The sequence below is a fragment of the Mauremys reevesii genome, linkage group 14 (assembly GCF_016161935.1).
Source record: "Mauremys reevesii isolate NIE-2019 linkage group 14, ASM1616193v1, whole genome shotgun sequence".
Lineage (NCBI taxonomy): Eukaryota > Metazoa > Chordata > Testudines > Geoemydidae > Mauremys > Mauremys reevesii.
In genome coordinates this window covers 24,249,481-24,276,219 of record NC_052636.1, presented here as the reverse complement: position 1 = coordinate 24,276,219, position 26,739 = coordinate 24,249,481, and the positions used below count along the sequence as shown (strand labels likewise).

The window sequence follows — 26,739 nt, the reverse complement described above, 5'->3', positions numbered from 1 at the left end:
CAGTGCTGACCCATTTCCCACATCCCTCACCCCCAGATCCAGGACAATGGACTGGACAATCTAGGACCATGGAATTGGAAGTTCCTGCAGTTTTCAAGAGGGGAGAAGAGGAAAAATCTGTGATTTCACCTCACAGTGTCTGATAAGTGGCTAGAAAGTTATCACGGTGATTGGGCCTGGCCGGGGAGTGTCGGGCAGTGCTTGGAGCCAGGATTCTGGCATAAGCTAATCAGGGAGAAGAAGAGGGGTCAGGAGCAGCCCCTAGAGCCCCAGCCAGCCCCCCCCCCAGATACTCCCTGGAACCCAGCCCCCAGAGTCCCTGGCCAGGGACCTCAGATACCCCTCAGAGCCCCACCGGCCAGAGAACCCCCACCAGACCTTCATTGCCAGGTAGGGAATCCCAAAAGGTTCCCCCCACCAAAAGACCCCAACAGCCAGAGACCCCCCAAAAGGGACCCCCACTGGGAACTCAGTCCCTCACTGCCTGCCTAGGACCCCTCCCCCCGCCCTCCAGCAGGATCTGCCCTGCCCTTTGCCTGGCACCCCCTCCTCCCCCCTGCGGGATCCCCTGGTGCTTTACAGGGGCACCCCCTGGCCTAGCACCGGGGATTCTCCCACACACACTCTGTGCACTGGGCAGGGCAGCGATCCCAGGAGTCTGCGGGGGAAGCCCAGACAGAGCCCCTGGCACAGCACCAGGCTCCCTCTAACCCCCTGTCCCGCCTCCCCAAGAGACGCCCACCCCGGCTGTTCTGCAGCCAACAGGCCCCCAGCGATACCCACCTCCAGGACCCACAGCCTCAGGGCTGGGCACATCACAACCACCCCCTGAAACCCCAAATCTCCAGAACCCACCAACCTCACTAGGGTACCCCTGCCCAGCCACCCAGAGCCCCCGCCACAATCCCCTTCAGCTGCTATCTCCCCACAGCCCCACCCCACCCAGCAACACTGTTACCTCACAGTGCCTGAGAAGTGGAGAGAAAGTGACCACCGCCCCCTGCTGGCCAGTCACACAGGCAGAGGGAGCCCTGGGGGATGTCTCTTGAACAGGAGTATGGAAGGCCTGGAGGGACAAAATAGATAAGAAATTTCCATGCCCTGTCACTAGCAAATAATGGCCACCATGGATCCACCCCAGAGGTGGCTGCGGGGGAAGCAACCCCTCACAGAGGCCATTTGCCATGGGGTTTGGGATACTTCTCAACTCACACTGCACTCAGAGTGACCTCCTCATCCCGTGCCAGCTGGAGAAAAGGGTCCAGCCAACTCTTCTGTAACTGGTTGGGAACCACTGACCCCCCAAACAGGGGGAGGCCTCTGGCTTTGATGGGTATTAAATATCTGGCTGGTCTCTTTCTTTGGCAAACATTTTAACAGAGGTAAAGGAGGGACCAAATGATTCACAAAGGAGTCGGGAAAGATGATCTCTGGGCAATTTCACCCCCTGCGACCTCCAGGATGGAGAAGAACTCAGGGCAACAGGTTCCCTCGAAGGAAGAAGTTGCTGGGATTTAGAAACACTGAGAACAGCCCCAAACCCGAGAGGATTTTTAAGTGACATTTGATAATGACATAGAAAGAGGCAAAACCTGAGCTTTGAGAGCAACGTTCAGAAATGAAAGAGAAAGGGTGGAAATCTGAGAGATTTTGGATCCATTTTGCAAATTATAGAGAGGAAAGTGGAAAATCAGAGGGATTTTATATCAGTTGTTGATAGGAGGTAAAATCTGAGTGTTTCACATCAATATTTGATAAATGAATAAAGAGGAAATGGGCAACATTTGCAAACATTTTATATCCAGGTTCAAGAATCTGAGAAAAGGTGTAAATCTGAGATTTTCTTGGTATTTTATAATTAGAGAGACGGGGAAATCTCAGGGCATATTCAATTAGAAATAGACAACTAGAGAGAAGTGGGGCAAATGTTTAGGGTATTTTATATGAACCTTTGAGATTTGCACAGAAAATGTGTCACAAACTGCGTATTTGATAACATGAGAGAAAAACACCAAGATCTGAGGGGATTTTATATTGCTGTTAACGAACTAGTGGAAAAGGGGGACTGTTGGACTGGATTTTATATGACTGTCCAATACATAAACACAAAGTGATGGTTCCCCCACCCCCACCATTCCCATGGGCAGCAGGGAGCCCTTTGAGGAGCTGATTAAAAGGGAGGGGGAGGGGGAGCTGAAAGGTCCCTGGATAAAGGAAGGGGGCAGCAGTGGGGGATGGGCGGGTGACTGGAAACTGATCGTTTGGGGTAACTGGGTAGGTAGTTAGTGGGCAACAACTGGGAATGGGAAACGGGTCTGGGCAGTCCCCATGGGGGACACGTGCGCCTCCCTTCCAGTGATGAGCTGCTAAAATCTTAACAACCGGTTCCCTATAAAAAGTTCTGATTTAAGAGATGTGCCACAGTATGGATTTTTTGTACCAATAGGGTTACCATACGTCCGTATTTTCCCGGGAGGAATTTTTAAAATTTACCACCCAGACAGCGATTTAAGAACCTAAAAGCCTGACATCTCTGAGAAAATAGAGCTGTATGTTAACCCGACCTACAGTTCTTTTTTACAAAGATGGGCCTGAACTAGAACTGAGCTCCATTTCCCATGTGTGGGTCCCCGCCACTCCCTGGGGTGTGCTAGGGTGACCAGATGTCCCAATTTTATTGGGACAGTCCCAATTTTGGGGTCTTTTTCTTATCTAGGATCCTATTACCCCTCACCCCCTGTCCTGATTTTTCACACTCGCTGTCTGGTCACCCTCGGGTGGGCACATGTGGGGTCCCAGCTGCTCCCTGCCCCCCTCATTGAAGCAGGTGTGCCAGGGTTAGTGCCCTGGGAACTGCAGGGCACCAGTGGCCATGGGGCTGGCTGCAGACAGGGGTGTGGGGCAGGGCTCGCTGGAGGCAGGGAGTGTGACACAGGCTGCCTGCAACAGGAGCTGGCTGTGGGCAGGTGGTGCAGACAGGCTGTGGTGGGGAAAGGGGCTGTGGCTGGGGTCGGGGGGTGGCAGGGGCTGCGGGCAGGGACTATGGCAGGAGGCAAGGGGGGTGGCAGGGGCTGTGGCAGGACGGATGGCAGGGGCTGGCTCTGGCCAGGGGGTGCAGATAGGGGCTGGCTGGAGGCGGGGGCGGCAGAGGCTGCGGGTGGGGAGGGTGGCAGGGGCAGCTTTGGGCAGGGAGGAGCGGGGTGCAGACACTGACACAGGGGAGCAGCTGGGAGCAGGAGGTGGCTGTAGACAGGGGCTGCGGGCGGTGGGTGCAATGGGGGTGGCAGGGCAGGGGCACGGGCAGGGGCTGGCTGGGGGCAGGGAGGGTGGCAGGGCAGGGGTGCAGACAGGGGCTGGCTGTGGGCAGGGAGGTGGCAAGGCAGTGGGTGCAGACGGGGCTGGGGAAGGGAGGGTGGCAGGGCAGGGGTGCAGACAGGGGCTGGCTGTGGGCAGGGGTGGCAGGGCAGGGGTGCAGACAGGGGCCTGGGGGCAGGGGAGGGTGGCAGGGCAGAGGTGCAGACAGGGGCTGGGGCAGGGGTGCAATGAGGGCAGGGCACAGGGTGCAATGGGGGTGGCAGGGCAGGGGTGCAGACAGGAGCTGGGGCAGGGCAGGGGTGCAATGGGCGGTGGCAGGGCAGGGGGTGCAATGGGGGGCAGGCAGGGGTTGCAATGGGTGGTGGCAGGGCAGGGGGTGCAGACAGGGGCTGGGGGAGGGTGACAGGGGCTGGCTGCGGCAGGGGTGCAGACAGGGGCTGGGGGCAGGGCAGGGGTGCAATGGGGGCAGGGCAGGGGTGCAATGGGGGCAGGGCAGCGGGTGCAGACAGGGGCTGGGGCAGGGCAGGGGTGCAATGGGGGCAGGGCAGCGGGTGCAGACAGGGGCTGGGGAGGGTGGCAGGGGCTGGGGCAGGGCATGGGGTGCAATGGGGGCAGGGGTGCAGACAGGGGCTGGGGAGGGTGGCAGGGGCTGGCTGCGGCGGGGGGTGCAGGCAGGGGCTCTGGGCGGGGAGGCGCAGACACTCACACGGGGCTGGGAGCAGCAGGAGGCAGCCGGGCACCCACCAGGCAGCAGCAGGAGCCCCAGGGCCAGAGCTCCAAAGAGCAGGAGCAGCAGCAGGGCCAGGGGCAGCTCACGTGGCTCCCGCAGCGCAGCGCCCCCCGGCGGCCGGGAGGAGGAATTGCACCTTCCCAGCCAGAGCCCCTCCAAGCGACCCGGCTCCAGCTCCCCCTGCCCCCTGCCCTGCCCTGGCAGAGACCCGGCACCTCCTAGAATATCAGGGCTGGAAGGGACCTCAGGAGGTGTCTAGTCCAACCCCCTGCTCAAAGCAGGGCCAATCCCCAACTAAATCCCCAAATGGCCCCCGCATGAGTCAGCTCCCAGCCCTGGGTTTAGCAGGCCAGTGCTCCAACCACTGAGCCATCCCACCCCACGCCAGGGGCAGCCATGTGCTGGGGAATGACTCAGGGCAACAATTTCCCACCTACACAAGGACAAATCGCTGCAGATAAATCGGGTGGGAAAATGCCCCTCACTAGGGAAGATTTTAAACTGACTTTTTATACTCATGGGGAGATGGGGGGATATCGGGGGAGACGGGAGAGCTGATCATTGGAGGGGAAAGGGGGGGAATCGCCCCAGATTTTATCGCCCCGTGTGAGACACTGAGAGAAAAGGGGCAGAACTAGAGAGAATTTGTATCGGGGCGAGAGGCAAGTGGCACAAACAGGGACAGGATCCAATTAACCCCCTCCCCTTCCCCACTCCCGGGAATTTCCTGGCTGCACAGAGACAGTTCAACCCCCGCATCCCACTGACCTTCCCCTCCTACAACTCCAGCTTCTCCCCTCCCTGCCTGACACCCCCCATCTCCCCCACACCACCGGGGATCCCCCCGCCAGGCCCCAGTCTCTGCCCCCCAAATCCCACAGGGGCTGAGGCCGCTCTGAGGCTTCTCCCAGGTTCCTGGGGCAGAGTCACTTTCCTGCCCAGCCCCAGTGCCCCCGCCCGGGTCTCTCACTCCCGGGGCTCCGTGGGAGGCTGGACACCAGGGATGCAGGACGGCAGGAATGGGGTGTTGGTGGCACCAGGCATGGCCCAGTGTTGACAGAGGGTGGAAAATGACAGTGCCAATGAAGGCTCCCTGTATTAGGCCTCTGCTTGTCTGAACCGCTTCCATGTTTAGACTTTAATTAACTCCACAGGCTAGATGGAAAGAATGGAATGTGTGGCAACTAGTTATCAGTACCAGGAGGCAATTATACAGCCTGCTTGCACCTGGCTAAAGGGAGTGAAACAGAATGACCGGTCAAGAAAAGTTACTAACGAGATAATATGTTTTTTGCCAAGTATGATCTAACCTGTTTAGAGTAATTGCTGCTTCATAATGTATTTGCTGTATGGGAACTGAAAAGGAGGGAGACGAGGGGGGGGGGAGCTGGGCATTGGGGGTAATAGACATGCTTAGCTAAGATCATGTATAAAGACAGAGAGCTGCTTGTATGAGGTGTGCTTGATCTGAGGTGTGTACCTCCAAGCATCCTGCGCTTTGAGATCTCAAATAAACCTTTTTTTGCTTCTCCACCCTGGTGTGTCTAATTGGAGCGAGGCACTCCGGGCAACGAATCACTGTTTGCTGTAGCCTCAGGCCTTGTGCCGGCAACAGTTTTGGCGTCCCTGGGTGGGCTTGAGGCTAAATTTAGCCTTGCCCGGACCCCTCCTGGAGGTCGATGGATTGCGGCGACCGATGCCCAGCGCGCACCGGTGACTTCATCGGGGGCCTCGGCGGAGACGCGGTGTGGTCGACCCCGGAGGGCACTACGGTGCAACGCGCTCAGATAGTGGAGAAGCAGCTGCGGGCGACGGTGGGGAACCGGTCTCGTGAATAAGGTAGGAACAGTCCAGTGCTGTTAACCTTTGTTTGCCTGTTAAGACCTGGGGACGCCCAGTGTCTTCCCATAGGTATGGGGCAGGGACAGAGTACAGGCAGGTACGGTGTACACCCTTAGAATGCATTCTGATGAATTGGAAAGTGTTTGAAAAGATCCATTGACTAAAAGTAAACTGAAAAGATTCTGTACAGTAAACTGGCCTCAGTATCAGCTAGAGGGCCAGGAAAGGTGGCCACCGGAGGGATCACTTAATTACAACACGATCCTTCAATTAGCTTTGTTTTGTCAGCGAATGAATAAGTGGAATGAATTTATGTATGCACAGTTGTTTATGTTGTTGAGAGATAGGTCAGATCTGTTGCAAGAGTGTAATCTGACTCCGACAGGCTCGGCAGTCACTGTTGTTAGTTCCCCGAACCCCTCCCCGGTTGTAATGGCAGAGTCGGTGTCCCCTTCGGCTCCTACACCCCCACCGTATAAAGACCAGGTGCCTCAGGTTTCAGAGATTGCTCCTTCAGTGGGATTTTATCCGTTGATTACTGAGACTGTGGTGGCTCGCCCGGGAGCAGAGGGGCGCGGGCCACTACTATGCTAGTTTACTCACATGTGCCTTTTAACCCAGTGGACTTAGCAGCCTTTAAGGCACAGGCAGGGGAATTCTCCACGAATCCCAGCAAGTTTATTTCGGTTTTTGAGGGATGTTTTGCCAGTCACAAGCCTGACTGGGATGACTGTAATATCCTTATGAGGACCCTGTTGTCTGAAGTAGAGAAAAGGAGGATTTGATGGGCATGTCTGTGGCACAGATTTTGGAAACTGCAAACAAGGTTTACAGCCTTAGAGAGGGAGAGAAGGAAAAAAGGCAAGTGAAGATGATGGTTGCAGCAGTACAGGCCAGTGACAAGAGGAAGTTTCAGGAAGGTGGTGGAAGGGGCCGGGGAATGAGAGGTCGTGGACGTGGGCGCCCTGGCTCACAGGAAAGGCGTTTGGGTCGCAATCAGTGTGCCATATGCCGGAAGGAGGGACACTGGAAAAATGAGTGCCCCGAGAGGAAAGATACCCCTATGATGGCAGCAGAGAATCAAGACTAGGGGTGTCAGGGGAGACGGACTATCCTGCCCCCGGAACCCCGAGTAAAAATGCGGGTGGGAAATTCTGAAATAGACTTTTTAGTAGACTCTGGAGCAGCTCGAACTGCTGTAAATCAACCCCTCCAGCTGCCCGTGGCAGATTCCCTCACTGTGGTCAGCGCTACAGGAAAAGGAATGAAATGTCCAGTGTATGCCCCAGCAGAATGTGCTTTGGGAGACAGAACTCTCTCCCACAAGCTGGTTTACCTCCCCGACTGCCCAACGCCTCTACTGGGACGGGATCTGCTTTGTCACTTAGGTGCCACCCTGCACTTCACCCAAGATGAAATCACCCTCACCTTGCCCCCAGAGAATGCCTGGATAATGACTCTTGCAGTTGAGCCCTCAGCCATGCAAGCCCCAGAGTGGAGCCAGTGGGAGGACCAGGTTTTTCCTCTAGTATGGGCATCGGGGGTCCCAGGAAAGGCAGTACATCACACCCCCATTAAGGTTCAGCTCCTGCCAGGAAAAGGTCCGGTGCGGATCAAGCAGTATCCGATCAAGAGGGAGGCTAGAGAAGGGCTGCAGGAAACTATAAATCAGTTTCTGAAGTACGGGGTACTGCGAGAATGTCAGTCAGCCTGGAACACCCCCATCCTGCCTGTTCGAAAGCCCAATGGCACCTATCGGCTGGTCCAGGACCTGAGGGCAGTTAATGAACGGGTTAAGACTCTGCACCCCCTTGTTCCAAACCCCTATACACTGTTGGCATCTATAGGAGGGCAGTACACCCACTTTTCAGTCCTAGACCTGAAAGATGCTTTCTTCACAATTCCGGTCGACACACAATCTCAGGAGATTTTCTCCTTCGAGTGGGAAGACGACCGAAGGGTTAAAAAGCAGCTTTGCTGAACTGTGTTAGCACAGGAATTTAAGAACTCCCCCACGCTGTTCGGCCAGGCTCTGGCCAAAGACCTGGAGGAGTGGAATACTCCGGACGGGATTCTCCTCCTGCAGTATGTTGACAACCTGTTAATTGGGGCTGTGGAATTAACCCCTTGCCTCCACGCCACTGTGAGCCTCCTGAACTTTGTTGGACTCAGAGGATACCGGGTAGCTCAGAGCAAGGCTCAAATTGCCCTCTCAGAAGTACAGTACTTAGGATTTCACATAAGACAGGGGGAGAGACAGCTTTCAAATGAAAGGAAGGAAGCAATCTGTCAGATTCCTGTCCCAAGCAATCGTAAACAGCTCAGGGCTTTTCTGGGCATGGCAGGCTTTTGCAGAATATGGATCCCAGAGTTTGGACTGTGGGCTAAGCCCTTGTATGAATGTGTTAAGGGAATGGATCACGACCCCTTTCACTGGTCCTCAGAAGCTGACAAGGCATTTAAAGTATTAAAGAGAAAGCTAATGGAAGCCCCGGCACTCGGCCTGCCTGACCTTTCTAAGCCGTTTCAACTGTATGTGCATGAAAGAAAAGGAGTAGCCCTGGGAGTGCTTACTCAATTATTAGGCACTTGGAAACGTCCTGTGACATATTTCTCTAAACAACTGGATCAAGTTGCCAAGGGGTGGCCAGCTTGCTTGCGAGCTGTCACGGCAACTGCCCTAGTGCTTGGTGAAGCAGAGAAACTGACTTTGGGGGGGACTGTGCAGGTGTATACCCCTCATATGGTTCAAGCCCTGCTGGACACTAAGGGTGGTCTCTGGCTCACGCAGGCTCGGGTAGCTCGGTACCAGGCTAAACTCCTAGAAAATCCTGAAGTTACCCTGCAGACCTGCCCCTCCCTCAACCCAGCCACTATGTTACCAGAAACAGAGGAGCAGGAACATGACTGTTTAGAAATCATAGATGCCCAGTACTCCAGCCGTCCAGATTTAAAAGATCAACCGCTCTCAAATGCAGACTGTGAGTGGTATACTGATGGAAGCAGTGCTGTCATAGATGGGCAAAGGAGGGCGGGCTATGCTGTTGTGACCCTCTACGATACAGTGGAAGCAGAGAGTTTACCTGCTGAAACATCTGCCCAGCTTGCTGAACTAGTAGCATTAACCCGTGCACTTGAACTGGCAAAAGACAAACGGGTTAATATTTTTACTGACTCAAAATATGCTTTTGGGGTATTGCATGCTCACGCTGGTCTGTGGAAACAAAGGGGAATGCTTACAGCTCAGGGGTCCCCGGTCAAGCATGGGACACAGATTCTCCGGCTTCTGGAAGCGGTGCAGCTCCTCAGAGGTAGCAGTGGTGCACTGCAAAGCTCATCAACGAGAAGACCAGGACGTAGCCAAGGGCCACGCCAGGGCCGACAGGGAAGCCAAGCGGGCTGCCACCCTGGAACCATTGGAAGCTGAGGAGGCCCATGTGCATGCCCTCATCCCATCAGTGGGTGAGCTCCCAGCCCCTCAGTACTCTCGTGAAGAAAGGAATCTGGCCGACTCCCTTGGGCTCCAGGAAAAGGAGGGATGGCTCCACTCCACAGAAGGAAAAATCCTCCTACCTAAAAGCCTAATACGGCCAGTACTACAGAAACTACATCAGACCACTCACGCTGGAAGGAGGCTCTCACCCAGCCTATGAATACGTATTTTCTAACCTCTGGATTAAGACCCCTGGCTTCCCAGGTACAGGCTGAGTGTTTAGTCTGTCAAAAGAACAACCCTCGACCAGGAGTGTCAGTGCCACCAGCCACTCTGGAACCTACCCCAGGGCCAGGATTGGTGTGGCAAGTAGACTTCACTGAGTTCCCCGGACCCAAGGGTTCAGGTACCTCCTTGTCATGGTGGATCGATTCAGCGGATGGCCTGAAGCCTTCCCATGCCGAAACAACACTGCCAGAACAGTGGCTCTCAAGTTTGTCAAGGAGATCATTCCTCGCTTTGGACTCCCCCAGTGGATGGAATCTGACAATGGAACACACTTCACATCGCAAGTCATTCAGGGGATTTCGGATGTTCTACAGATCACCTGGAAGCTCCACACTCCATGGCGACCACAGGCCAGTGGAGTAGTGGAACGTACTAATCAGACACTCAAGCGGCATCTCTCAAAGGTCTGCCAAGAGGCTTCTCTTCGGTGGCCTGATGCCTTACCCTTGTTTTGCTCGAGTTCGTGCTCTCCCTAAGGGCAGGTTAGGAGGTTCCCTGAGTCAGTCTCACTCCTGAGGAGATTCTGCACCAAAAAAATTCTGTGCACAATATTTTAAAATTCTGCAAATTGTATTTGTCAATAAATAAATGTGGAGGCTCCAGCATTGCAGGGGGGAGCACAGGCTGCTGGATGCACAGAGGTGGGAGATCACCCTGCAGCCCCCACTCTCCTCCAGTGAAACAGACTTGGTGGTGGGGCTGCACCTCTCTGCTGCCTACTTCAGGAGCCCCAAAAAGACTCCCCAGAACTGCTCATGAGGGGCACATGTGCCTTCCCCTTGCTTCCCCATCAGGAAGTCAGAAAGCCTGAGCAGCTGGCCCCGGGTGATTTGAAAGAGCCCGGGGGCTCCTGCCACAACTACCGACAGCAAAGCGGGACTAAAGTGGATTCCTGCCCACCCTCGCTCCGCACGGCGCACCACTCCCAGAAGCATCTGGCACATCCCTGCAGCGCCCGTGGGGTGTGCCTCTCTCATGCTGCCCCCACCCCAAGTGCCAACTCTGCTATTGGAACTGCGGCAATGGGAGCTGCAGGGGTGGTGCCAGCAGGCAATGGTGCCAGGAGACCCACGCCCCCCGGGCCTCCTCCATGTAGGAGCTGCTGCCAGATGGGGGTGTGGGTCACTTTCGGGAGCTGCCCAAGATAGGTGCCACACCCCAACCCTCTGCCCCAGCCCAGATCCCACACCCTGCCCACACCCAAACTCCCTCCCAGAGCCCACCACTGCCCCCCAACTCCCTGCCCCAGCCCAGAGCCCACATCCAAACTCCCTCCCAGGGTCCACCCCCCGCCTCCCCTGCACCCCAACCCCCTGCCCATCCCAGAGCCTGCACCTCATGTACCCAAACTCCCTCCCACAGCTTTGGGGGGGGCCAGGAAGGACGGGCAGGACTTGGACCTGGTCTGGGCATCACCAAAAGTTATATAAACCTGGTGACACTGAGCTGGAGCCCTAGTCACTGCACATCTCTCTCCTTACAGGGGGGGACTCTGTGGGGCAGGGCGCTGCTGGGTGTTTATTCCGTCCTTTAATGGCTGCGGAAGGGGGAACAGGGAGAGAATTTGCTCCTCTGTTCTCTGCGGAACACGTGCAGGCAGCGGGATTATCTCCAGGGCTGTAACAAAACACAAGCTATCAGAGGGGGGAAGGGATTTCCTGCAGGATCTATTCCCAGTGCATCTCCCAAGCTGTGCCCTGGCGAGCTGTGCCCAGGGGATTTAGATGCTTTATGTAAGGGGACTGTTGCCCCCTTACTAACATTCAGTGGGGGTGTTTGGTTGCTAGCTCCCAGCACTAAAAAGGGAGGAGTCAATGGGAAATCAGGAGCCTGAGACTGACAGTCCCCAGGAACAATGTGGAGAGACCAATGCTGCAGGTCAGCCTGATTGACAGGGCAGGCAGGCTATTCAAGGAGTCAGGAGGCCAGGGGGGTCCCGTCCTCCCTGTGAGCTGGAATTGTCTGAGTCACATGGAGTGGGGCCGAGCTAAGGAGAGAGCAGGGGGCCCAAGCTGAGCTTGTTAGCCAAAAGGGCCCGATTCTCCCTGGAGCTTACCCAATTACGCCAAGGAAGCACGGAAACAGGTAGACGAGTACCATTAGCTTTATTGATCGATCAGCTGAGCGGGTGTTCTCGTCCCAGCTAATGCCCGAGAGAGACACACCTTACATGGCCGGATGGGCTTACCTTTATACCCCGAAACAAACAACTTTGTTGACGTCTTATTTGCGTTACTTGGCTGACCCTATAGGTCCTGTAAATGTATCTATAGGGAATATTGAAGTACATAGAATACATATATCAATCAAAAAGGAACAAAATATGCATAACTGTCACGGATACATCCATCATGATAACAGTGCAGCTGCACGGATACATTTATCATTGTAAGGAAGACATAAGATATCCCCTTTAACCCCTTATATTATCATACTAACTACTCTTGGCTTCATGCATGAGAAGATGACCCATTAGGCTAACTGCTTTTGGCCATAAGCAGAAAAAGACAGCTGCACATATGCTACGCCAAGCGTGGGCCTTGCTGATAAGCATGGACTAGTACAAACCAAGCATTAAGCTGATAATAGCTGACACAGGCTTTTCTCTCTGCTTGCATCTCAAGGCCTTGATTTTACTTATGCTAAGGGCCTTGAGTCTACCCATGCTAAGGGCCTAGTCTTTGCTAACAGGCTTGCATTGGCCTATTTTTCTAACAGCTTTCCCCCCTTAAAGCATTTTAAGAGCTTAAACTTCCCCACTCCTCTGCTTCCTTTGGCCGATCCTCTGGCCGATATAAGGTCATTATTTGCTGATAGGTAACGTGGGTAGCCAGTCGTCGAACTATAGCGACCAAGCAGGGGGTGAAGCAAGCGAAGGTTATAAGGGTAACTATAACAAGCATAAAAGCAAAAAGCCTTTACGAAACCATCCCATTTGTGGCAACCAGGATGTGAACCAGTCTGTGTCCCACCCACCCCAGGTTTGGACTGGGACGTGGGCGAGTTTTCTCATTTCTTTGGTCAACTGTTTCACTGTTTGCCCATTGTCATCTATTTGCAGGCAGCAATTAGACTCATTAAGTTTTGCACAGAGCCCGCCTTCCTCCGCCAGCAAGTAATCAAGAGCTAGATGATGTTGGAGGATGGCATTTCGCATTTGGGTTGACTGATCTGCCAGCAGATCTAACGCTGCAGCTGTCTGGTTGGTTAATATTTCCAAGATAGCTTGCAGCCTGATAATGCGTTCAGATTGTAAATTGGTTCCCGAGCTCCCGTGACAAGCTCGGTGGGATTCCAGGTGGCAGGCCCATAATGTTTGATGATCCGCTCTGGGGGCCACTCCTGAGCTCCCCAGGCCTGGGAACTTCCGGCAGTTAAAGTGGAGTCCACAAACCGCTTTTCCCTAACGAGATCATCATACACTCTAATTCCTAGTGTGTTTCCCCGGTTTTGGGGCAGGAGAAAGAACAATGGCCGAATATACCCCACATAACATATCCCCGACCAATTTGGTGGAAGTCTGCGATAGGCATAAGAGCCACAGATCCAATAATGGCCCTTTAGGGCCCAAGTCCCATTAGCAAAAGGGCCATCCCAGGTATCGGGGTCCAAGGGTCGTTCATAGTATATGTGGTTGCCTGTTCCTAGGGGTCCTCCGAATGGCCCACCCATCACGGAGGACGGTACCCCATCAGCAGCACAGTATTCACATTTCCATGCTCCAGCTCCTGCTTTCCACACACACTTACAACCTGACCTGGGCCTGTCGGTATTAGACCAAAAGTGTCTGAAGTGAGTTACCCGAGTTCCATTAGAGTGCTGCCATGCCCACTGATACCACCGGATCACATGCTTTTTACTAGTGGTGTTATCGCGTTGACAGGCTAGAAAGAGGGAATCAAAGAACCCATCTAGTCCCACTGCCTTACAACCCTCACCGGTATGGTGTTGGAAGGAACATCTTACCCAACTACTATTGGTTAATTTCACATGGGTATGGTTCCATCGCCCTCGATATTTAGAGCAATCATAGGTGTGACAGCCAGGATGATGGTAGCAATCATATCCCCGGGATAGGGTCCAACTACATTTACTTTCCCCACATACCGGCCCCCACGCCGGGTGCGATTAAGGCAAAAGATTCCCATGCCAGCGGAATAGAGCCGCCAAGGGCTACTATCTGTGGACCATTGCTCCGTGCCATTATGCACGATGCTGAGGTTACTCAGCAAGTACTTGGGCTGCACTGGCTGGGCTACCCAGGGCCATTCATCCAATTCCCCTGGGCCACCGCACACCCAGCAGTTAGTGAGGTTAAAGGAACTTGCAATTATCTCTCCTAACTGCAGAAACCTGTTTTCCCAACCATAAGAGCAAGCAAGGAAACAAAACAGAAACAGGAGGAACAACTTCATTGTTTCCTTCTTTTAAAGAGTCCCTTTAAGCCCTCCAGTCCGTGATACTCCCAGTTAGAGTCTTCACCTGTGTCACCCCGGGCGTCCGGAGCCGGGGGGAGCAGAGGGCTGTTGTCCTCTTCGGGTGATCCGTCCTCTGGATCCGAGCCAACAAAGCGTTTAACTCGCGTGCAGTGCGTCCATTTGTCGCTTCCAAGAACCTTGACGGCAGCTTGGCTGATGAGCGAAACAGTATGCGGGCCTTCCCACCGTGCTGTGAGAGGATCACGCTTCCACTTCTTGATAAAGACCCGGTCACCGATCTGGAACGAATGCACGGGTCGATCCAAGGGAAGAGCCTGGAAGGGTGCTGCGTACCGGTGTAGCTGAAACAAGACAGATTGCAGCGCAGAGACCTGTTTCCACAAAGAGTCATTCCCTACCTCCCAGCTTACATTTTCCCGGAACCCGGGGATGAGTACTCGGGGAGGGAACCCGAAAACCAACTCAAAGGGTGAGAGTCTCAGACCCTTACGGGGGGCCCTTCGAATGCGAGTAAGCGCAAGCGGCAAGGCATCAGGCCACTTTAAACCAGACTCTATACAGAGCTTTGTTAAAGTATCTTTGAGAGTCCTATTCATTCTTTCTACCTGGCCTGAGCTTTGTGGCCTCCAAGGAGTATGCAGCTTCCACTGGATACCAAGGGCCTGCGCTACCTGTTGGACCACTTGGGAGATGAAGTGACTTCCCCGATCTGACTCAATTACTTCAGGGAGGTGGTATCTGGGAAGTATTTCATGTAGCAGGGCCTTAGTAACTGCTCGAGCCTGACAGTGTCGGGTAGGGAAACACTCCACCCACCCGGTAAGCTGATCAACAAAAACAAGCAAGTATTTGTAGCCTCGGCAAGGGGGTACTTCAGCGAAATCCACTTGCCACCTTTGAAAGGGGTAGGCAGCCCAGGGTCGGCCTCCCAGTGGAACAGGGGGGCCAGATCCCTTCTGGTTAGTGCGCTGACAAACAGAGCAATTATTGACAATTCTCTGGGCTTCTGTATGCATACCCACTGCTCTAAGGGATCGGGCAGCCAAATCAACCATCGCTCCCGATCCTAAATGTCCCTCTTTATGCAGGGATTGGAGAATCTCCTGGAGCACCGGACGGGGAACGAATATTTCTCCCCCGGGTAGTTTCCACCACCCAGAGGGGGTTTGCCGGGCCCCTGCAGCTTGGGCGCAGGATACCTCCTCTGTCGTGTAACGGGGGACAGGAGTTTCAGCCTCAGTGTCCTGAACTAAAAGAAGCCACACAGTTCCCCTGCGTGCTGCCTCCTTCGCAGCCAGATCAGCCAAACGATTATACTTGCGCTGCTCTGCATCCGGAGCTTTCCCATGTGCACGGACATGGATGACAGCGACCCGCAGGGGAAGCATTAAGGCTTCAAGCAACAATTTGATAAGGGTCCCATGGGCAATTCTTTGGCCTGAGGCTGTAATGAAACCCCTTTCTTTCCACAAGGTCCCATGAGCATGTACTACCATGTACGCATAGCAACTGTCAGTGTATAGATTTATGGTCTTCCCAGCCCCCAAGCGAAGAGCTTCGATGAGAGCAACTAATTCTGCTGCTTGAGCGGATAGAGAGGAGCTGAGTTTAAAGGGATACACCACCTCTGTGCTTCTAATTATCACAGCAGCCCCTGTGTACCGCTTCCCATCTAGTACATAACTAGAACCATCGACATATGCCTCAAGATCAGGGTTGGGCCAGGGCAAATCTGAAAGATCGGGACGGGGTTTAGTCTCTTGCTGCAGGACTTCGACACAGTCATGGGTCGGATCAACAGCACCACTGGGAGCCTGGGGGTCAGGCAGTAAGGTAGCTGGGTTGAGAGAACTGACTGTTTTAAAGGTGAGGTTCGGGGCTAGTAAAAGTCCCACCTCATACTTACTATGCCGACTGGGGTTCAGATGTCTATCCCCCGCCCCTGTTCCTAGTATCTGGGGTACTCCGTGAGGCACCACAACCTCAGTGTCCCCACCAAGGGTTAACTTTTCGGCTTCCTGTACGAGGAGAGCAGTTGCAGCGACAGCCCGCAAGCAGGCTGGCCATCCCCTGGCAACGGGATCTAAGACTCTGGAATAATAGCCGATGGGTCTCCAGGTCGGTCCTGACTTTTGACAGAGGACCCCAGACGCTACCCCGGCTCTTTCGTGGACATACAAAGTAAATGGTTTCCGTGGATCTGGGAGAGCCAGAGCAGGAGGCTGAATTAAAGCTCTTTTAAGCTCTTGAAATGCTTTCTCTTTGTCCTTAGTCCACTTCCAATGCAGCAGACCTTCTTTAGTTAGGGCTTCATATAGGGGTCTGGCTTTTCCCCCATAGTCAGGGATCCAGAGTCGGCAAAAGCCGGTCAGTCCCAGGAAAGCTCTCAATTCTCTGGGGTTCTGGGGCTGAGGGCTGTCGAGTATAGCCTGGATTCTATCGTTACTTAAACTTCGACTCCCCTGACTAAGGCGGTACCCTAGGAAAGTCACCTGCTGTTTAACCAGTTGTGCTTTTTCCTTAGAGGCTTTGTATCCCTGTGCCCCAGGAAGTTAAGGAGTTCTACAGTTTGTTCCTTACAAGTCTGCTCTGTCTCAGTGCTTAAAAGTAAATCATCGCAGTACTGGACTACGTTGCACGCAGGGTGTCGAGCTAGGAAGGGAGCAAGGTCCCTCCGTAGCTGACTCCCAAAAATTTCCGGTGCACAGGTAAGCCCCTGCGGAACAACAGTCCAGAGGTATTGGGCTTTGTAATGGGTGTCGGGATCCTCCCACTCAAAGGCAAACAGCTTTTGAGATTCCTGATCAAGGGGGATGGAAAAGAAGGCGTCTTTTAAATCTATTACTGAGAACCAACCATGGCTTTTGGGTATCTGTCCTAGAATCGTGTGGGGGTTTGGGACAACAGGATAAGGCGCCTCTATTAGCTTATTGACCTGCCTTAGATCCTGCACGAGCCGGTATTGTCCGTTAGGCTTAGGCACTCCCATTATCGGGGTGTTATACGGGGACGTGCCCTCCCTTAGCCACCCACATTGTACAAACTTTTGGATCAGAGGTTTTAACCCGATTTGAGTGGCTAACTTAAGGGGATACTGTCGGATTCGGACGGGGCAACTCCCTTCCTTAAGGGTGATGTGTACCGGCGAGGCATTTTTGGCACGGGCATGACCTCCCTCCTCAGCCCAAACTCTGGCATTGATGCCTGGCAGGGAAGCCTCGTCAACCCCGTGGTGTGCTAGGGCAGGTTTTACAGCAGCGTTAAGTAGGGCCATCTGATAGTTGGAAGCTTGTTGTTTTGGGAGCCTAACCTCCATAGCCCCATTAGTGAACGAGATCTCCGCCTGTAATTTAGTGAGGAGGTCTCGCCCTAGCAGCGCAATGGGGCAGGAAGGGCTGCAAACAAATTGATGGGATACTTGGCGGTCCCCTACTTTCACTAAGAGGGGGAGGGTTTTCTTTAGTGTAATGTGCTGCCCCTCTATTCCTTGGACCGTGACACACCCTTGGGCTCTGGCTCGGGGTGCCGTGTCGAGGGGTAGTAAACTAAGAGTAGCCCCTGTATCAATAAGGGCTGTAATCGGGCGGCCCTCTACCTTAATTTTTACCGTGGGATCCAGACTGGCGGGTTGTGCTGCCAGGAGGGGCCGTTGGGTCCCCCGGCCTCCCTATAGGGTAGCCCCTTCCCCCGTGCCACCATAGAAAACAGGCACGGGTGAAGTCCCATCCTTGTGTCCCTCTCCTCTAACCGGTCGGCGGGGGCATTCATTTCTCCAGTGTCCCTCTTCCTTACAATAGGCACACTGATTCCGACCCAACCGGGAGCCCTTTCCCCTGCCAATTGAGCCGGAGCGTCCTTTTCCCTTGCCCCCCTTTTCCTCTCTTCCTTCTCTCAGAGCCATAGCCAGTACGCGAGCCCCTTTTCTCTGCTCCTTGTCATCCCTGCGATCATAAACCTTCACCGCAATCCCCAGGAGCTCTTCTATATTTTTGCCTGCAGCGCCATCTAGCTTCTGTAATTTCCTTCTGATATCCTCATAGGACTGTCCAATGAAAAGGGGGATTAATACCTGCTTTCCATTGGCAGTCTCTGGATCGAGGTCAGTATACCTTTTACAGGTATCGCATGCGCTCATAAAAAGCGGCTGGATTTTCATTTTTCTCTTGTCTCACATTATACAATTTAGCCCAATTTGTGGTTTTCCGAATACAGCGTTTCATTCCCTGTACCACTGCCGTGGCATAGTCATGGTGTTTTGTTATATCTGGAGCCTCTGTATGTCCCCAGTTGGGTGGTGCAGTAGGGAGCCGTCTAGCTAAATCCTCTTCCCGCACCCCCGAATCTCGAAAACACTTACGGGCTTGGGAGAAAACTAAGCGCCTCTCTTCTGCAGTAAGAAGGGTATCTAGGGCAACCTCATATCCCCAGGTGGGCTTATGGGCTGTAACCAAGGTCTCAAATACGGCAGTCAGCGGGGCAGGGTCTTCCGTAAACGGGGGATTCTGGTGTTTCCAGTTATACAGATCGCTGGTGGTGAAGGGGACATATACCATAGTCAGGACACCAGTACCCCCAGCACCGCCAGGAAGCATAGTCTCCCGTAAGGGGCCCTCAAACACTGGGGTAGCTTCCTCTGGGGCATTCTTGTAAGAGACGACAAGCGTGGAGCTCCCTGCCCCCTGCACCTTGAGGCCTGTCCTAGGATTCTGTTTAACTCGGTCTGCCACTGAGTCACCCTTATCAGAGTGCTCTGAAACAGACGGCTCATCCCCCAGCTCTATGGCCGAGTCTATCCCTTCAGCCTCCTGTGTGTCAGGCAAGGGTTTTGCCACTACGGCCGGGGCTTCCGCCTTCGAGGGAGGGGAAGCGAGAGCTGGAGCCTGTGGAGCTGCTGCAGCTGCCAAGACCGGGAGACCAGGATATACAGGAGGAGGAAGCATTGGGTCAGGGGCAGAAGGAAGCACGGCAGGCGGACGGGGGGTATCATAAGGGGGACAGGGCTTTTTAACAGGGGCGCGGGCTAATAAGGCTCTGATAGCTTGTGCTCTGCATTCCCGTAGCCACGGGGGGGGGATTGGCCACGAGATCCTGCCAGATATCTATATAGGGGTATTGATCCCAATGCCCATCCCGAGTGACAACGTTATGTGTAGCCTGCACTGTTTCCAGTTTGAGTGTTCCCCCTGCGGGCCACCCCACCCCAAACGTTGGCCATTCTAAGGTACAGAATTTTTCCAGATTATCTTTACACAGTACCATTCCATAATCTGCTTGGCGTCTAAACTCTGGCCAATTTTCTAACATACATCCTAGGGGCGTCCGGGTAGACATGCTTTGTCCGGACCCCATTACACCTAGATATCAGCCTGGTCACGGGTTCGGCCAACTCCCCTTGCTTTCAAGATATTCCGGTCCCTGGGGAAATTCCCCTCGCGGAAGTCTTGGGGCGGCTAGAATTGGCTTAAGTCCTAGACCAGGCTAGTGCAACCGCGGTTTCCAAGTTGTCAGTACAATGTAAAACACAAGTAGTACTATCGCAAACAAACACAAGAGGGTAGTATTTACATTCCAATACTCATTCAGCACGGTCCATGAATCAGTGGAGTTAGTAAAGTTATACATTTGCCGTGCCTGAACCTAGGTACCTTATCAGAAAACTTTTACCCACACACCTTCCTATCTGTGGGTTCCTTTACCATTAGGGGCCCAATGTCCCAACCCTCACTCTTCGGGGGCGTTAATCCTCAAACCCAAGAGGTAAACGCACGTACCGCGCCGGAGTGGCCGCGTCCGGCAGGTGGACTCCTCTTCTGGTACTGTCTTGCTTCCGTGTCGGCTGGAGTTCTCTATAGAGGGGCGAGCCGTCCCGGTCGATTGTGGCGACCGGAGCTCGAGCAAACCAATAGCTCGAGGTGGCCACTCTCCTGAGCCGTCCTCGGCCGCGGTCAACGCCCCCAACAGGGAGAGAAGTCCCGGCGTGAGTCGCCAATTTGTTAGCCAAAAGGGCCCGATTCTCCCTGGAGCTTACCCAATTACGCCAAGGAAGCACGGAAACAGGTAGACGAGTACCATTAGCTTTATTGATCGATCAGCTGAGCGGGTGTTCTCGTCCCGGCTAATGCCCGAGAGAGACACACCTTACATGGCCGGATGGGCTTACCTTTATACCCCGAAACAAACAACTTTGTTGACGTCTTATTTGCGTTACTTGGCTGACCCTATAGGTCCTGTAAATGTATCTATAGGGAATATTGAAGTACATAGAATACATATATCAATCAAAAAGGAACAAGATATGCATAACTGTCACGGATACATCCATCATGATAACAGTGCAGCTGCACGGATACATTTATCATTGTAAGGAAGACATAAGATATCCCCTTTAACCCCTTATATTATCATACTAACTACTCTTGGCTTCATGCATGAGAAGATGACCCATTAGGCTAACTGCTTTTGGCCATAAGCAGAAAAAGACAGCTGCACATATGCTACGCCAAGCGTGGGCCTTGCTGATAAGCATGGACTAGTACAAACCAAGCATTAAGCTGATAATAGCTGACACAGGCTTTTCTCTCTGCTTGCATCTCAAGGCCTTGATTTTACTTATGCTAAGGGCCTTGAGTCTACCCATGCTAAGGGTCTAGTCTTTGCTAACAGGCTTGCATTGGCCTATTTTTCTAACAAGCTGATGGTAGCAGAGCTGCAGCCCCAAAGCCAGAGCACAGCCCAGAGAGAGCAGCCCTGCCCTGGGAGCAGAGCTGTAACAACTGGAGCCAGAGAGGCCAGACAAGCAGCCCAGGGAGCTGAAGGCAGAGCAGCAGCAGCAGCCGTGCTGAGGCAGAGCGGAGCTGGAGCAGTCCGGAGCTGGGTGCGGTGAGCAGCTGGGGAGAGCGAGGGGGACCCTGGGCAGTGGGCCCAGCACAGGGAGACGCCTCAGCCAAGAGGCCCTGAAGGCCAGACTTGGAGGGGGATCGTAACCCTGACAGGGCGGGGGTGATGCTGGGGAGAAGGGTCCTGCCACCCAGAGCCTGAGAGTGTGTGGCCACCGCCAGAGCAAGTGTCCAACCTGCAGCGTCCCTGCAGCACAGCCAGGGCCTGAGGAGGTGGCCTGGGACCTACAAGGAACAGACTGTGAAGTGCCCTGATGTCCAGAGACACTTTTTGTGATGGTCCCTGCCACAGAGCGAGGTGATGTGTTTTCCTTTAACCTTTCCCATTTTTCTTATTTTTAAATTTTATTGTTAATTAAATAACTTGTATTTGCTTTAAATTGTTGGATGTGATCAGTGGGTCAGGGAGGTGCGCAGTGCAAAGAGAGGGACACCCGAGCCCATGTCCTGGGTGACCACAGCAGGGTTGGGGGTTGAGCCCTCCCAGGAATCCTGGGCCCAGCCTTGTTGGGGTTACGAGGACTCTGCCAGACAGGAGAGTGGCAGGGGAGTCCTCAAGGGCAGGGAGGCCTCTGGGTAAAGGAAGTGGGAGCGAGGACTCAGATCCTTTGCCAGCCCACTTCACCGGGTAGTGCAGAAGCCAGGAAAGTTCCCCACAATAGCAGGACCATTCCCCACTTACATCTAGATACAGTACCAGGCACATAGGAGGATTTCCTTCTGAGTCATGGAAGCAGAAATTGACTTTTCCTTTCCAAATTTAGCTAATGTTCAGAAAGAGAATCTAGCACCTGCCTTCCAGATCTGAACACCTCAAAATTCAGGAGTGCTCGAGCTCAATTTGGGCAGCTGTTACTTCATTTCTCCCAAATGAAATATACTGATCCACTGTTATTTGCTGTACAAAAAGTAGGATAAAATTGAGCAAGAAATGCTTCCCAGGGGTTATTAGGACTGGAATTGCTATTTTCAACAGCCATTGCCATTTTTTTCTAGTTTTGTTTGTTTGAAAGGAAGACAGTGATATTGCAGTGGCAAATTCCCCATAGAAACAAAGAATAATAAAGGCACCTCAACTTTTCCTCATTTATGGAGGACAATCGTATAATATGCATCCAGGTATCCTCCAATCACACAAGCTGAAAATTGTTCCATTTTACTGCAGTTCTGTAACCATATGGGAACCAGTCCTGTCTGTGTTAAATAAAATAAATAATAAAATAATAATAAATGTTCTGGGCACATCCAAAATTCCTGCTGAATGACCCATCCTGGGAGCGAGATACCAGTGACCCAGGGCTGGGGTGGAAGGAGGGTGCAGGTGGTGGGGGGAACACCCAGGCCTGGGGCGGCAGGGAGTGTGTGGGTTGGGGAGCATTGGTGGGGGAAGGGGAGCCCAGATCTGGGGCAGCACAGGATGTGGGAGCCCAGGGCTGGAATGGCAGGGGTGTGGGTTGGTGGGGGGAAGAGCCCAGGGGTGGGGTGGCCGGGGGGGCCAGGTGTGGGGAGGCCCAGAGCTCGGGCAGCAGGAGGGTGTGAGGGGGAGGTTTCCCTGGCCCCTGTCCTGCCTCCCTGATGTCAGCATCTCTCTGTGAGGTCACCACCTCCCCACCACCTTGGACCAATAGGCTGAGGTCCTGCAAAAGGCCTTTGTGATGTCACTGCCACACCCCTCCCTTGCTGGGCCAATGTCCTGCCCCTGGCCAGGCACTTTGCAGGTTTGAGCTACTCCCTGTGGATCACCCCACTCAAGGAGCGTTCGTTCTAGGCAGCAAGCCGCCTAGACAGGGAAACATCAGACACTGCTCCCAATGCTACACTCAGTTTTTTAGAAATGAGTCAACTTTATGGCCAGAAGAGACCATTAGAGCATCTAATCTGACCCCCTGCGTATCACAGGCCTCCTGTATGACACAATAGTGAGTTTATTACGCAGGGTCCACCCCTCCCTCACTGTGAATAGTACATGAACCAGCCTTGTAATGGAGCTGAGATTTCCCAAGAACTTCAAGCAAAATACACCAGTTTCATAAAACAGATTTATTAACTACAGAAAGATGGAGTTTTAAGGATTATAAGTGGTAAGCAGAAAAGATCAAAGTAAGTTACCATGGAAATTAAAGATAAATTCACAATCTAAACTTTACACCTTATTACACTAGGCCGTAGTTCGGTTATGCACACAGGAAGGCTTAATGCTCGAGCTGCAGCACATGCTGGGCAAGCTTAAGGCCGGGCTCCCCATGGCAGGAGAGAAGAAGAAGACTTGGACCCTGGAGGGGCAGGCTGGGGCTTCCTGGATCCCATTTGCTCACAGCCAGTGCCCTGCCCCCACTCCCAAGTCATTAACGGCGCCCCAGGTCTGCCAGAATGGAGCAGCGGTTTTCACTGCACCAAGTCCACTTATGGCTTACAGGCAACTCCCAACCCCCCCCACAGCCCACCATTTCGGCCAGAAAGGAGCCCACTCCGCCTCGCCATTGCTGCTTTTCCGTCCCCCTAGAACCCCGCTTCTCCTGGGCTGCAAGGAGCCATCCCTGGGAAGCCAAGAGGCAGGCACATGATTCTGCCTCCCAGCAGCCAACCGCACCTCCCCCGGCTTTGCAGAACGAATGGTGACGCTCTACTAACCCCACTTAGCTGCACTGAGGCGCTTAGCTTCTGCCCTGCCTTCCTCAGCTCGACTTTCCTCTTTTGCCCCATTCCTGCCTCACTTCCTCCTTTGGCGAGTCACGCAGAGGAGGCCAGCAGGAAGAGCCGGCCTCCACCGGCCAACCTCCAACAGCAGAGGAGGCCAAGCCACAAGCCTCCAAAAGGTGACACGCCGCACTCCTCTAGGTTCTCCAGCCTGACGCCAAGGTGCTTTCTCCACTGCTGTCAGCACCCTCTGTCATGCGGGGTTGGAGTTATCCCGGGACAGGCCAATAGGAGAAGGAGGAGCATCTTCCTGAACAGCAAGGGGATCTGGGAAAAGGAAGCCAGCATATTTCTGCCTGGTTTTGAACCAGGGACCTTTCATGTGTTAAACAAATGCGATAACCACTACACTACAGAAACTCCATCTGCTTAGCTATTGCTCACCCTGGCACAGACCGATGGACAAACCTGGAGAAAGTGGTGGCAGCCCTTCAATAGGTCAGCTGGCAGAGCAGAGGACTGGAGCCGGGGCTCAGGAAGTCGTCCTTACGTCGCCCTTGTGACTCCAGCTTGAGGGAGAGCTTCTTTTTCTTCCCCTTGCTGACAAAGAGCAAGAGAAGAATGAAAGGGCAGGTGGGCCAACTCGGTGCAGAAGCCCATGCTGCCTTTTCCTGCTGCATGGCCTGAAATGAGGGACTCGTGGCAGTTAAAGGCACTGCTGCACTTTCAGAAAACATCCCACCCGTGCACAAAGGGGGACAGAAGAGCCTGTTAGTCTAGCACGCTCCCAACTGAACTACTTCAGCAGCTGCTCGGTTTCTTTTTGGCCTCCTGCTTTTCTGTCTGGGATGTTGTTGTCAGCTGTGGCACAGAAAAAGGACGTCATTGTGAGCGGCCCATGAAGACAAGATTCACTTTTGCCTTCCTTGCTCGGCTTTACTTGCTTCCTCGCCCTATTCCTGCCTTAGTTCCTGGGTTTCCTGAAGGCAACGGGGAGCCAGCAGTACCAGGAGGAAGTTGGGCAGCTAGACCCTGGTGGCAAAAGTCCTGCCGCCACTTGCCACCCCACTCTCTTCTCCCAGCGTCACATATTGGCCACCAGGGACTTGGGGCCCAGCAGCGCAACGGAAGGCAGTGGACAGAGCCACCCTCGCCTTGAAGCTCCAGCTCATTAAACCACATCTTCAGTCGCTGATGGCCAATGAGAGACCGACATCGCTTGCTATTTTAGCACTTTGAAATGCCATTGGTCAGTCACTGGATCTCTGTAATGCTGTTACAGAACAAAGGAAAATAGAATCTCAGTGTGACATACTATACCTTTGGGGGAGCGGCTGTAACCCCCATAATCCTCATTTTCATATCATCGTGATCTTACATATAGAGCATGACTTGTAAGGTATCAGGGAAAGGATATGATCTGCTGAAAGTCATTTCTCTACCCATAGATGTAGACCATTCATGCATATGAAGTCATGAGAATTGTGCAGTGTGGTTGTCACTGTGCTGTAAGGTGGGGGAGTCAGCCAAATATTAGCTCCCTAGTGGCAACAGCAAGGAAAATAACCAACACCCGGACAGGGTGTCAAACAACCCATCGACAGCCATTGTCCAGCAAGGGAACTACAATGCAATGACTCACCTGCATGAGGACACCCCAGGGGAATTGCTCAGACTTGCTTGGAGAGACGCAGTGATGCTCACCTGACTCTGAAGGGGGGTACGGGGGGGCAAAGCCATGAGGGAAGAAAGGACATGATAAAAGGAGAGACATTTGCCAGGCTTTATCTCTCTCTGCCACCTACATCTACAGACACCCCCACACCAAGCAATTGAAGCGCTGATGAAAGGGGAGAGCCTGGCTGAAAAGCCACCAGCCAGCCTGTGGTGAGAAGCATCTGAGTTTGTAAGGGTACTGAAAGGGTTAAGATCAGCTTAGAATTAAAAGCAATGAGGAGTCCGGTGGCACCTTAAGGACTAACAGATTTATTTGGGCATAAGCGTTCGTGGGTAAAAAGCCCACTTCTTCAGATGCATGGAGTGAAAATTGCAGATAGAGGCATAAATATAGATTGGAACATGAAGTGACGGGAGTTACTGTACAAGGGGAGAACCAGTGTTGAAGGCTAATTCAGTCAGGGTGGATGTGGTCCTCTCCCCATAATTGATGGGGAGGTGTCAATACCAAGAGAAGGAAAATTGCTTTTGTCGTGAGCCAGCTACTCCCAGTCCTTATTGAAGCTGAAATTAATGGTGTTAAGTTTGCAAATCAATTGTAACTCTGCAATTTCTCTTTGAAGTCTGTTTTTGAAGGTTTTTTGAATGGCTACTTTGAATTGTTGGGTGTAAATGTGCTATTAACTATACAAGTCCCATATGGTCTCGTGATCTGGATTCCTGGTTTTCATCCACGTGGCCTGGGTTCAATTCCCAGTGTGGGAACAATGCAGAGCTTTTGCTCAGAGGGGAGGCAGGAAATGAAAGGAATGGGAAGGGATCCTGCCAGCAGGGGAGTTGGACAGTGTTGGAAGGGGACCCCAGAAGTGGGGGTGGGGCAGTGGTCTGGGGGGAGATGAGGGAAGGATCCCAGCTCTGTGGGAAGTTGACATTCTGGAGAGCACAGGCCTGGCACGGGGGGTGGGAAGAGTGAGTGTGTCCCTCTATACTCACCACCAGCAGACTAGGCAGGCTTGGAAGAATTATGTATTTGTTGGTAAATGTCAATTTCTGTGTAAACACACAACCCAATGGCAAAATCTTTCCATCGATAATAATCAAAACTAACAGATGGGCAAAGTAAGAAACGTGTTGCTTGAGAACTTATCCTATTCTAATCCTCTAGGATTCCCTTTTGCCTTAGGCACCACCACGTGGGCATTTCATATCCCTCCTCATTTTCACACAGACACACAATTTCCTTTGCACAGATCCATGAACAGCAAAACCTCCCTGTGTCTCTTGTCTGAGCCAGGGCATTCGATTCCACTGAAACCTTCTCTCCCACAATGGCAATGGTCAGACAGAGGGAATGTGTCCACCTTCCCCCTAGCAGTGAGATATTCACTCTCCTCTTCATGCTGCTGTTGTTATTCCATGAGTCATCAAGGATGGAATAAAAAGCTGAGCTTACTCCAGAGTGAGGAAAGAAAGGAGCCACCA

At 53.2% G+C, this 26,739-nt stretch overlaps 2 protein-coding genes across 2 annotated transcripts; one reads left to right on the top strand and one right to left on the bottom strand.

The window, feature by feature from the left end:
• Positions 1 to 7,211: 7,211 nt before the first annotated feature.
• On the top strand, positions 7,212 to 9,314 carry LOC120381561. Its single transcript, XM_039499731.1, has one exon. The coding sequence runs from the start codon at positions 8,226 to 8,228 to the stop codon at positions 9,312 to 9,314; it is 1,089 nt and encodes a 362-aa protein (XP_039355665.1). The 5' UTR covers positions 7,212 to 8,225.
• A 4,397-nt stretch (positions 9,315 to 13,711) lies between these two features.
• LOC120381674 lies at positions 13,712 to 15,376 on the bottom strand. Its single transcript, XM_039499804.1, has one exon. It carries the CDS (start codon positions 15,100 to 15,102, stop codon positions 14,020 to 14,022), a length of 1,083 nt encoding a protein of 360 aa, XP_039355738.1. The 5' UTR covers positions 15,103 to 15,376; the 3' UTR covers positions 13,712 to 14,019.
• Positions 15,377 to 26,739: the final 11,363 nt, after the last annotated feature.

What these genes read in the sequence shown, in the direction of transcription:
- LOC120381674 (XM_039499804.1), bottom strand. Translation starts at nt 15,102, where the DNA reads ATGGTTGATTTGGCTGCCCGATCCCTTAGAGCAGTGGGTATGCATACA.
- LOC120381561 (XM_039499731.1), top strand. Translation starts at nt 8,226, where the DNA reads ATGGCAGGCTTTTGCAGAATATGGATCCCAGAGTTTGGACTGTGGGCT.